Source organism: Anser brachyrhynchus, assembly GCF_964034855.1.
Source record: "Anser brachyrhynchus genome assembly, chromosome: 1".
NCBI classification, from domain to species: Eukaryota; Metazoa; Chordata; class Aves; order Anseriformes; family Anatidae; genus Anser; species Anser brachyrhynchus.
Genome location: NC_137694.1, coordinates 183,604,277 through 183,616,596, shown reverse-complemented (window position 1 = coordinate 183,616,596; position 12,320 = coordinate 183,604,277). Strand labels below are relative to the sequence as shown.

The following is a 12,320-nucleotide window of genomic DNA, read 5'->3' as shown; positions in this document are numbered from 1 at the left end:
GAGTCCAGCCTGGCAGTCCCCTGTAAGAAGGAACAGGGGTCTACCAATTGGCATCTGTCTATTAACTGACAGATAAAGTGTATACCTTTAGGAAAGATGCAAAATATCTTTTAAAATCAATACTACCATAAAACTGCTGGTAGTAGTAATATAATACACTAACACTGGTAATAATAACAAACAACTTTACCGAAAATATATTGAAGGATCTTTGAGCGCTATGATACTAGTTTCTCTTAACACAGTGATGCATATGACTGTTAAAGTAGAAATAATATTAAACTAGGTAGAAGGGACAATCCTTCTAGTCTTTGTTATCAATTATCAAAGGCAAGAATTTTTTTGTTTGTTTGTTTTCTTCTATTTTCCACAGAAATTTTTAACATTTTCACTGAGGATTAAAAGCTGAAATCTCAAAAATTTCTCTAAAATAAAATCTAAAAAAACCCAAACACCTGAAAACCAAAACACGGATCAAGCAAAAAACACTTACCTAATTTCTTCGTAGTGTCTTTTGTCTACACCTTGGCTTAAATGCAGACTGAAAAATAAATTGCTTTATTTTGACTTTTTAGAAATTTCTTCCTGACTTTTTTAAACAGAATATCGATATAAATGGATATTTTCCAATATATAGTGTATGTTGATGCATTGGGATTTTTTGACAAAAAGACTATTTGAGAGAATTTCCTAAGTTTCCTAAGATTCTAAGTTGTTTTTGCTCTCCTCTAAAAGCCTGAGGAACTCTAAAACCTGGTTCTTTTACTGTGCGGGTCCCCAAGCATGTCACTGCCGGATTCAGCATCAATATCCTCAGCTCCCATAGTGGAAGAGTGAGAGACAGGAGAGCCTCAGGACAAGCAGCAAACCAGTCATGGAGCTGAATGGAGAATTTTTCTCTGCTCGTCCTATGCTGGTGCTGTGATGACCAAAAACAGGTCTCCAAACTGATTTACTTTGTCTTTAGAATTGATACAAGATTGATATATCTGATTTTGGAAGAGACAGGGACAGTAAAACCCTGCTCTGAGAAGCAGGAGTTGTGAGATGCTCTGCCAAGAGACTTAAGCGATGTAAGGGGGTCCAAAGAGAGTGGGGTTGAGCACATCCCTCCTTATTTCTCCCCAACAAAACAGATTAGTTTGAATTTATAAAGAACACAAAGCTGAGAGAATGCTACCAAAAGCTTAACTCAAGAGCAAATGGAAAGTTAGATAAAAGTCTTTCAAGGAAAAATAATGATCAGAATTACAGTAGAAACAGTTGCTATATGGATAAGGCAAAATATTTGACAAGGAAAACATCTCTGAGAAGAAAGCACAAGGGTAGAGCTATTATAGCCTCTGAGGCCTTTTCCCTCAGACTTCTTATTCTATAACATATTTCTAAAACACAACACCCACAACTGTTTTTCTTCATCTATCAAAGCATAAAATTGCCAGTCCTTTGACCTAACTTAAATCAAGGAAGTAGCAATGTTAGGTTTAATTAAAAACAGCAAATATTTGTACAGCTGTCCCTGGTTTCACAGCACAGAAATAGGTTTAGCATCAAATCTTACAGTTTTAAATCCTCTGGGAACCATATACAAAAACATATAGGATCCTTCTGGCTGACTTGCCAAAGCCAGAAATGCCTTTTTTTGGAGTTATTTCAGGTGGGGCTCATTCAGCCTTCCCGTTTCCAACCCACTGTTTTCCTACTTGAGATTTTTTTTTTTCCCTGCGTGCCAAATGCAGCACTGTCAGTCTGACAGGTTTGGATGCATTTGATGCATTTTGGGGTTGTGAGTAATAATAGCAATAAAACCAAGATAGCCTGAAAAGTTTCGATGGAAACCCAGTCTGGGCATTTCCAGTGGTCGGTGTCACTTGGAGGCACCTGGTGTGGGACGCAGGAGCCTCTAGCAGATCCATGCTGATCATCCCTGAAAACCAGGAGGGGTTTGAAAGGAAATCTTTTCCTTCTGGCCCTTGCTCCCCTTTTAAATTCCTCATAGAAGAACATTGTAAAATCCTTCAGCACCCAGCTTTATAACGCTGCCTTCAGAGGGCTGAGGCCACACCTTGAACGGGCCAGGCCAGCGGGGAGATTTACGCCGCGCCCCGCTCTGCACCCGGCCAGGGATGCGCAAACCTCCCAAAAACGTCCAAAATGAGCCTAGGGCGGGACAGGACAAGTGGCCACCCACTGCGGGGTTAGAGATAAGGATGAGGGAAGGGGCCAAACAGATTTAAAAGGCCACAGCCAGGCCTGGAGCTAGGAGGGGAAGGTGATGGTTGGCCCAGCTGTTCTGCTCGAGTCCCTTGAGCACCAGGCAGGGGCTCTCCGCACCCTCCAGCTGGTGTGGGGAGGCAGGGAGGCTGCCACAGCCTCACGTCTTCCCCTCAGTCCGTCACAGCCTTCCATGGCCCAAACCAGCAGCACTGGCAGGCCTGGCCCAGCTCGGTACAGCCCAGGAGGGGAGATGGATGTAGCCAGGCTTGGCCAGGCTTGGGAGCTGAAAGAAGAGAGAAGAGTCCCGGGGAAAACTCCTGAGGAAGAAGAGGAGAGTGGAGACCTAACTCCCCTCAGCCCGAGTGAGTCCAGGCCACACATGCTGTCCCAGCCCCAGCTGGTGAGGAATGAGACCCTTCGAGAGGTGGCTCTGCGCAGCAAGCTGTCCCGAGTAGTCGATGCGACTTCCCGGCTCATAGAAGTAGAGCAGACCCTCTTGCTCCCTCTCATACAGAAGCATCCTTTTCCTCTCCACCCAAAAGTAAGTATGGGAGACACAAGAAATCTTTTTTTTTTTTTCCCCTGAGTGTTTTTTTGCAGAAAGGCTGTTGACTACACTGATAATTGCATGCGCTGGGTCTTGCCATGTGGACTGGAAGAGTTTCATGAAAATTAATTCTCATTTAAGCCTATAGCCTTCAATACAGTCAAAAAACTACTGATCGTTCAGTATAATTGCATCATGGGGGTCCAAAACACTTCTTGTCAGAATGGAGGTTTGCTTACATGCTGAGTAGCCTGGAAAGATTACTTAGAGCTATTTCAAAAGCTAGTTTTAACCTCTTTCCTAAAAGAGCCAAAAACCAACATCACAAGACGCAGCGATGACCAGTAACCTGCAAGTGAAATTACCAACCAGCAGAGCTCATGGCTGTTCCATAATGATACACCATACATCCAGCATGTGAGACCCAATGAACATTTACCTGAAAAAAAATCTACAGTTTTCTGAAAAGTGCAATAATTATGTATATTCACCCAGGAGGAAATTCAAGAAAAAGCCTAGATATGAGCTTGCAAGTGATGGGTTTAGGGGTTAGTTAAGGAGTCTGATGTGTCTCATTTTAAGTCAAATTACTTTGTCATGCCCCAAAACTCTTGCCTTTGGATGAATCTTGAGCGTACCATGTAGAACAAGATGGCAGCTCTTAGCCAATTTCTGGTAGCAGAGGTGCATTCCACAGAAACCCCATTAGCAGTTGGCACCAATTGCTGAGCCAGTTAAACCACAGATAAACCTGATCTTTTACTTTTATGTTAACCTTTCCAGCACAGACCAGCACAGTGTGGAAAGCTGGGGGATAGGGAAACAGCAAAGAATTAGCCAAAAAGTCTTATCTGGTGGATAAATGTTTGTGAATAAAACTTTGCTATGGCTTCTCAGTTTTGGTGATGAATTTGAGATATTGCCAGACACTGTTTCCACAGGTGCTTGATCAATGTACAGAGTCTGACTGGCTTTGTTGAAAAGCCAGTTTTGTTGTGAAAAATCAAATCCAAGCTATCTCAACTTACTATTCAGCCACCAAGAGTCAGAAGCAACCTTTGAAAATGTGGGTCCTAATCACCTACAGATGGAAGGTGTGATATTGGAAGCTGTATATGAGTGTGTTAAAAATCAGCTAAAACTGTTAGATATCCCTCTTCAGAAATGAGGGTACAGTGATAGGTTGGACTTCTGTAAAATCAATTTTCCAGTAAGACTTCTTCATTACTTCTAATTTAAAATAAACAAGACTAATGACATTTGTTTTTGTACAAACAAATGCTGGATTTATGAAATGCAGCCATCTCAATGAAGATTTTATTTTCTTCCTCTTCTTTCCCAGAATTACTTTAATACTACTTTTGTGAAAGTATGTGTTTAGATACCACTGGGAATACTGTTTACTTTGGATTCTGGTTTTCCTATTCCACTCAAATTTAAGTTAATTTATATTTTTTTCACTGAAAACCCATTATCATGACCCATTGAGCTCCAGGACTTTTTCCCCTTCTCTTTTACAATAAGGTTACATCAATTTTGCACTAGGTTTACGCAGACTCTGCATTATGGATAACTGACCCCTTAGCTGCGAGTAGTTTCACTACTGCAGATTTGATTTTGAAGCAAATTGGATTTCAAGGGATCCATTTATATTATAATTTCTTCATAAATTCAGATGAACAAGCCTTTAAAAATAAGCTCTTAGCCAATGAGTTGGCCAAAATCCCTTCAGCATGGAAGCCCATGGTAACATATCCTTCTAGTCACTGTTTTTAGAAGGAAAACTCTGGTTTTACGGCTCAGAGATAATCATGCTTGCTAGCAGTCAGTATCTGGTACTTCTTGTTTCTTGATATATTCATGCCTCTTTCTGGGTTTTCTTGACAATCCTGACTTTACTGTTTCTCATTTGTTTTGGGGTTGCTCCTTGGTTGTTTTTTATTGATTTATGGTATTGATATTGGTTTATCAACTGAACTGGTTAAAAAAAATCATTCTATACAATGGCCCCAAAATAGATAGACATAGGTTTGAAAAAAAAGAAGACTTAAGGAACTGGAGGAACAACATTTAAATTGCCCATTGCCTGTAAGTATTGGAAATACGTTCTGCTGTGTCCCAGTACGTTAGACGTTGTCGGTCCTTAGCAATTAAAAGGTGGGCATTAACTTCTAATGAAAAGTGACACCTTTGCAAGAATTTGGAGCAAATCCTTTATTAGTGACAGCAAGCATGTCATTACTGATTTTGCATGCAGTACGACCGTGAAGAGTCTGCTTAGCCATGCTGTCTGCATGAAGATGGGAGGGCGAGAGGCCCCTTTCCCCCTGCCTCGGGACACAGACGACCGCATCGCCTCACTGCCTGACCAGCTCTTTACTGGCATCAGCACCCACAAGGAACTCCTCGTGCCTTCTGCCTCCACAAAGGCTCCCTGTAATAACGTCCATGTTTTCTCTCTTCCGTAATTACACACTGCCAAGGCGAACAGAATGGCCTTTTTTAACGGAGGGAGAGATTCGGTATTTTAAGCAGCAATTTGAGTGCATTTGAAAAGGAAAAATAAAAGGTAGAAAAGCTTCCCGAAATAGCAGTGTGCGGCTTGCCCTGGCTGTGCTCAGGTGCAGCTATGCATTACTCCAGCTTTTTGATAACATCCTGTCTCCTTCACTGGAGTTACCAAGGGGTCGCTCGAATGGTACTAAATCAGAAATGTGTAGCGGATTGGACTGGGCCAATCTTGATGGCAGCCAGCAGGGAGTGGAATATAAATCATACTAAGAAGTTAAAATAGCCGTCCCGTTTGCAAAACAGTCATGGTATTTTCTTTAAAGGGGAAAAGAAAATACTGTCCTTTAGAGGTGCCAGATTGGCAGGGCAGGATAATAAAAAAACTTCTGACTGTGCAAGTTTCTACTGCCCCTGTGCTGCAGTGCTGCTTCTCTGCTGGCTGTGGAAGAAGGAGAAGGTCAGGGTGGCAGGCTCTGGGGCAGCATCAGCAGACCCGCACGTTTACCATAATCCCCTTGTCCTAAATTTCCCATTGGGGTGAAACAGTGCAGCTGCTGTGAAGTCAGCCCAGTGGCCCTTAGCTTGTACTGGGAGCAAGCTGCTTCACTGGGACTTGAGCAGTGGCATGAAGGCAGCCCTGCCGAGCTTTCCACAGGCAGGCAGCTTTGCCAGTTGCTCTGCTTTCCTGCTGTATCGAGACCCATCGCTGGAGAGCAAAAGAGAAACCCCAAGTTCAGTGCAGACCAAACAACAGCACAGCATCAGGCATCGCTGTGTCTGGCCACAGGTGAACCCAGAGGTATCGTGCTCCCCGGCAGAGCAACCAGCAAAGTCTGGTGCAGCTGAGCATCTCTGCACAGCATGAGCACAGGGCTCTTCACCTAGGGGATCTGCATGTTTTGGGGAAGGAACACAGAGGGGATGGCTGTTAATACATGCCATATCTAATGGTATTTAATAAGCTTGTTTTCTGCTTGCTGATTTCCTGACACAAATCAGAGATCGGTTCTCAGTGACTAGTTCTTCCTTATGCGAGAGATCTGAAGACTGATTCATAAATAATGGCTTAGGGGTGACGGAAATGAGATAAATTGCTTTCATTAGAATTCGCATAAAACAGCAGCAGACTCCTCGCTTGCCACCACACATTGAACAAATGTGCCAGCCTGCACGTTTTTCATTTTGCAGTCACTGATATTATGAAGTTGTTCCTGGACCTAATAGCTTTGAGCGTTCATTTTTAAAAGTAATTAATATGAAGGCTGATCCTGGAAAAAATTGCCTCACCCTCCATAAAGTTATTTGCAAGCTGTAGGCATTAATACTCGTTTGTGTGGATATTTTTTTTAAATGCTGACAAATGAACGATCTGAAGTTTTTCAAGTGAGGAATTGCCTCCAAGATCTTTCTGGAAGCTCGGAGGAAATATGCCTAGGCGGTTCCATTTTATTAATACGATAGTGCTGCACTCCGCATGCATCTGCACCTGCTGTGTTAGAGAGAGACTTTACAAAAGCAAACCACAGAATGAACTACACCAGGGGCTTGGGGGATTATTTTTTCTACAGAAATAGTAACTTTACAAGAAATTATTAATGACTCCACCATTTTTTGGCGGTGCATATCTTAGGAGAAATCTTCCAACTGCAACTGCTTTAGAAAACGGGGTGAGAGGTGGGTACCAACATGAGGTGGGGCTCATCAGTCCCTCAGAGGCTTCCCTGCAACTTTTCTGAGAAGCTCAAGCCGTGTTCCCTTCAGAGTCATCACAGAGAAGGAGTCACTTCCAATTTCATTTCATCCCAAAACAGGCATTGGAGGTCAGATAAACCATTCCTGTCTCTCCCCGCTGACCATGTATGGAGTCTCCAGGAAGAAGCTCAAGCTCAGACTTTTTACCCAAGGGACGCTGCAGGAATCACTTTTTCAAAGAGAATTTTATTCCTCCAGGATTTGAGCCATCCTGATAAATTATTCCGGAAAAACATAAAATAGGTCAGTGGGGGTGGAGGCACCGAGTTACCAGGAATGGACATTAGGAGCTCTGGCACTCCAGCCCCAGCTCCCAGATTTTGGCCTGCTGACTGTGCAGAGCATCCAGCACCTGGAGCAGGGCACCACCACTGCCACTCTGTCCTCAGTGGAAATTTTGTCTACCAGGGTGCACGGAGATTAAGCAAAAATGTTGAGGGTTGGCAGCCGACCAGGGTCTAAAATTTGAGCATGCTAAAGAAAAAGGCAGCTGTCTGTTAGAGCCAGCTGTAGGAGTCTGTTTGATGGGTCAGGTCGGCGTTTCAGAATAAAGTAAAAGATGGAAACAGGCAGTTTGTATCTTCTGTAAAGGAGCCTTTATAAGAGCAGCCTCTTCATAAACCTGAAGCAAGTTGGTGGATAGGATCAATTTTACGTTAAGGTTCGAAAATAAAAGTTGGGCCATCAGAAACATCCTGAAACTTCAGCCTACCACTGAGTGACAACTGCATGAAACAGACCCAGGGCAGTGGAAAATTTTAAGCCATAAATTAGAGAGCCTTGAAACCAGTAGGCCCTGCTGTTTTTATTCTGGGGGAGGTTCTTTATTAACTCATCTGTCTAAACATATGGATCTTGACAAACGAAAGCTGCAGGGAGGATCCGCTCCTGTCCTGCAATTGAAAACACTTAAAATCAAATCACTGCAGATATTCCTGTTAGCATCTCCTAAATGGCGAAATACCACACGAACTGCTGCTCTCTATCAGTTCAGCTCACAAGGGCCCTGTTTCCTGAAGTTAAAACGGAAAGAATTTTTAGTCTGAAACTTTTGCTTCAGTTAGTTACAGCCCGTTTTCACTGAAAGGAGAGAGATAAGTCAAGTTTTTATTCTCTGTCATGTATCCTATAGCTCCCATGTGCTGGACACCTGCGAAAGCTAGCAAAGCTAGCTTGTTTACTTAGCGCAATTTATTTGACCTTTTAATATATTTGAGTAAGGATTTTATACCTAAGGCAACTTTACAGAACAGATTTGAAAGGTGACCTTCAAAGGAAACATCAAAATCTTTCTGAAAAAGGAAACTTTGGAAATATATGTGAAAAAGGCTGCTTTTTTTCAGCTAACCTCCTGACTCAGGACTCCCTGGCTTTTCAGCACAGGGGCGTACCAAAGCGATGAGTTCACCTTGCCCACAGCAGACCCACAAGTGCTGTGGTACAATACCTAAGGGCCCAAGAATGGTGTTGGATGGCTAGTTTAGATATTTCCATGCTGAATGCCTTCTGTTTGCTGGCTGGGGCAGCCATGCAGCACTGTTTTCAATGCTAACCCACATTTTCATCCTCCAACTGCAAATCCTTTTTGCTGCTACCATTATGAAGCTGGGATTGTCTAGGTGAAATGGAGTTCCACCTTCAAAGAAACTGGTTTCTTTGTTTCTTTTAATAACAAAGGTAGACCCACAGTAAGTCTAAACCTGCATAATTTTAAGAAAAACATTAAAACTCAATTTCCTCTCAGATAAAAGCAGAGGCTACTACTATCTGTAAGAGTAAATATGTCAAGTAAAAGGGGTAAGAGGTGCCACAAGCTATGGGAGAAGGTTCCCTTGTCCCCTACAGTTTGTCCAGACACCTTCATTGTGCGTGAGACTTTGTGAAGGCACAGGCTCTGCCTGAGGCCACATTTGCACGTCCATCTTAGGCTGGCAGAGGCTGATCCTGCTGCCAGAAGATGTTTCATCCACTTCACCTCCAAATGTTCACTCTCACCATTGAGCTGCTCCTCTCTTCATACTGACACAGCCCTTTCCTAGATCAAACCAGGCTGGGGAACCATTGTGAGTTAAAACTCTGCTTTTGCCACCTGCTCCTACCTTTTTTAGGCAGGGGTAGGAGTAGATGGGTGTAGGGAGAGATGTTTTTTCTTTTAGCAGATGCGTGGAGTAGTTGTACACCACCTTATAGGGCTCACGAACCTACATTGGCCCTGCTCAACAGCAGACAGAAGGTTGTCCCTGCCTGACAAGATCCTACAGCCAGTAGCACTACAGGTCCTTCAGGGGAAAACAGCTCCACTTAGCTTTTTTTCTAAATCGGAGCAGGAAGGGCTTTCCAGGAGTTGCAGAGTGTGATGTTCATTGAAATGGGTAAAGGAATGCATTTGCACCAGGCAGTGCAGGTGTTCGAGCATCACTTCTCACACCCTGCTACATCAGAGGGATTGTGAAGCCTTCTTGTTTCATCGTGGTGTGCAACTAGCAGGGTTGTCGGGGTCACCTGCCTCACTGGGGATGCCAGCCACCTCTCAGATGGGGTACACCACACAGAAGCGGTGCTTCAATGAAAGCTGCTGTCACAAAGTGCCCTTGGGAGCCACTGGGGGCTCTCCAGAGACATCTGGGTATTGCATTTTCCTGAGGTCTTACTCTCGCCTGTCAGGTTATGGGGAGTTGAATTGCTGAGGACAGCTACTAAAGCTCTGTCTGGTAGAAACGGAACTAAGAAAAATTTAATTGCTGACGCCTGGGGAAGACAAATGACCCTTAAAAGTGAGTAGGTGAAACTGCTACCTAAGGCTTCCTGCCAAGAGCGTTTGCAGCAGCATTTAATGGTTACACTACATGTATCTCAAAACTAAAGATGTTTCACACTAAATCAGAGATGAACATTCATGATTAGGAAGTTTGTGCCTAGAAAATCATGCCTAGAAAACTTGGGGGAGCATTAGTTTTCACTCACTTCTTTTTGGTTTTGCTTTTAGGACAGCATTGAGTTTAGAAACATCTGTAGTCATATGGCTCTACAAAGAGAGGGACAGCAGTTTGAGAAGGACCTGCATGAAGCACACCAGTGTTTGAAGACCATCATTGAGAAACTCATTTGGTCACTGGCAGTTTTCCCCTCAGAACCTTATATCCCAGTCCGATCTGTGCTGAGACAAATCCTGCAAAATCTCCTGGCAATGTGAAGCAGCAGGCTGTTTGGCCAAGGAACAAGTGATGCATGTGAGCTGTAACAGTCCCATAAAAATAACAGATAACTTGAAAGGTGAATCTTGGAGATCTCACCGTAGCAAGAGTTCCTGTTGACTTCACATCAGTGGAGACTTCCCAATGGAGATGATGTTCCTGCAAAGTACTGCCTTCTTATATCAAACTCATACCCGAGTCATATAAATGGGAGCTGGGAACATCTCCAGAAGTTGCTCTGGAAGAACAGGAATGCGTTCTTAAATAATAAGGTCTCAAAATGAAGACCGAAAGGTAGAGGCTGAGATGACAACCATTAAAAATCTATATTTTCATCACAGCTCAGACAAATGTGTTTCCAAGTTACTATTAATGGATTGGATGCTTGGTAGAGACAGAGAAAATATAGGGTGTAACTACGGACCCTTTCACGAGAAGGTATATGGCCTGCTTACACTGCAAGTAAAGACAGCCTACTAAATCTTTATTGCATTTTACCACAGAAAGCTAACAAATCAATGGAAAGGTGAGGGTGTGGTATCTTCCACTGAGAAAAGAAAAAGAAAAAAAGAAGAAAAAATATGTGGGACCTATGGGATCAATTGCTTTAAAGCCATAAAAGGTCTTGGTAGATGATCCAGTGGAGGTGAATGGAAAGCAAAGCAAAAGAGGCATTAACACGGTGAAGCAAAGGTATTTATAAACTGAGGTGAAACATTTGTGAAAATTGCTTTGCAGAGCTTTCTCAGCCCCTGTGACTGAGTAGCAGACAGCATAAAATTCTGCTCTCCTACTGCCAAATCAGGAGGGTTTATGAAGTCACTTACTGCTGTCAAACAGCTGCAGCTGTAATGCTGAAAAGAGGCATTCCCCCCTCTTTTTGCAATAAGATTTAATGTCTGTGTGATTGCTGAGCAGGAATAACGGCTTGTAAAACATTTTTTTTCTTTTTCAAAGGGATAAATTAAGCTCCTTTTAACTGTGATTTGGGTAGTAGGTGAGGGAATTTTGTAGACTATGAGATAGAAAAGTATCTCTTTCCATTGGCTAGAGGAGTGAATTTCCACATGTGATTTTTTCTTTCTTTCTTTCTCTCTCTCTCTCTTTTTTTTTTTTTAAATGTGTGATCATGAACATCATCAGCTGAATACTTTCCGAGTGTGGTTCCATACTCTGATTGATTTGCCATATTTTATGTTCACACTTTAAATGTTACACTGGTGTCATTCTCACAGCTATAATTAAGGCTACCTCAAAACACTTATTCACTGGCTCTTACTGTGAATGCAGACAACGGCCCCGGGTTGAAATTTTGGGGGATGTCGCAGCTCAGAATTCATTTAGACATGGGAAGAAAAACTGTGAAGGTTGGGTAAGAACCAGGTATCTCCTTTTTTTTTTTTTTTTTCCTTTTTTTCTTTTAAATGTGGCTCCTTCCCTCAAGGGAAATGGGGAAAAGGGCTCTGTTGGTGCAGAATACCGTGGTGTTTGCTGAAATGTTGTGATCTCCAGGGCAACACAGAGCCCAACAGCAGGCAGCAAACAAACAAAGGGGCTCTGGGCTGGGTTCGCACAACGGTGTTACATGCATTCCTGCATTGGTATCTGCTGTCATTGGCACCACCCTTCACAGCAAAAGGACAGAGGCCTGAAGAAGTCCTGTGAAATAAGCTAAATAAGCTTTTTGGCCATTTTTATCACGTTGTCCCCTCGGAGGAGAGATTTGTGGGCAGCAGAGAGGCTGGGAGAAGAAACCTGGGTGAAGACAGCTTCATCCCTGAGGTGCCCCTGCTCTGCACTCTGTAGAGGGGTGCCATCACCCCCTCTTCGGTGTGACAGCCACCCATTGGAGCCCTGACCCACCAACACTGGCTTCAAGGGGCTGTTTCTTCATTTTCCACCATTTAGGCAAGTCTCTCTCTGGCTTTCTACAGTTGTTTCTACCAGTGGGACTCAACCTGCTCTCATGCACCAGCCCCGTATTACAGTGTTTGCATTCCTTCAGCAGGGCATTAGCCCCAAACACAAACATTTTTATCTCTAGCATCATTAAAAAGTCATTTAAAAGAAAATCTTCCCCAAGGGTTCTCTACACTCTT

General features: G+C 43.2%; 1 protein-coding gene across 1 annotated transcript; it reads left to right on the top strand.

Moving 5' to 3' along the window:
• The first annotated feature begins 2,172 nt into the window (after positions 1 to 2,172).
• Positions 2,173 to 11,079, top strand: DLEU7 (deleted in lymphocytic leukemia 7). The gene is made up of 2 exons (XM_080577281.1): positions 2,173 to 2,758; positions 10,014 to 11,079. The coding sequence occupies exons 1-2, from the start codon at positions 2,276 to 2,278 to the stop codon at positions 10,218 to 10,220; spliced, it is 690 nt and encodes a 229-aa protein (XP_080433407.1). The 5' UTR covers positions 2,173 to 2,275; the 3' UTR covers positions 10,221 to 11,079.
• Positions 11,080 to 12,320: the final 1,241 nt, after the last annotated feature.

Bases quoted from the DNA above. Each gene is read 5' to 3' on its own strand.
- DLEU7 (XM_080577281.1), top strand. From the start codon at position 2,276: ATGGTTGGCCCAGCTGTTCTGCTCGAGTCCCTTGAGCACCAGGCAGGG. The intron at 2,759-10,013 runs GTAAGTATGGGA...TTTTGCTTTTAG, and splicing joins CTTTTCCTCTCCACCCAAAA to GACAGCATTGAGTTTAGAAA.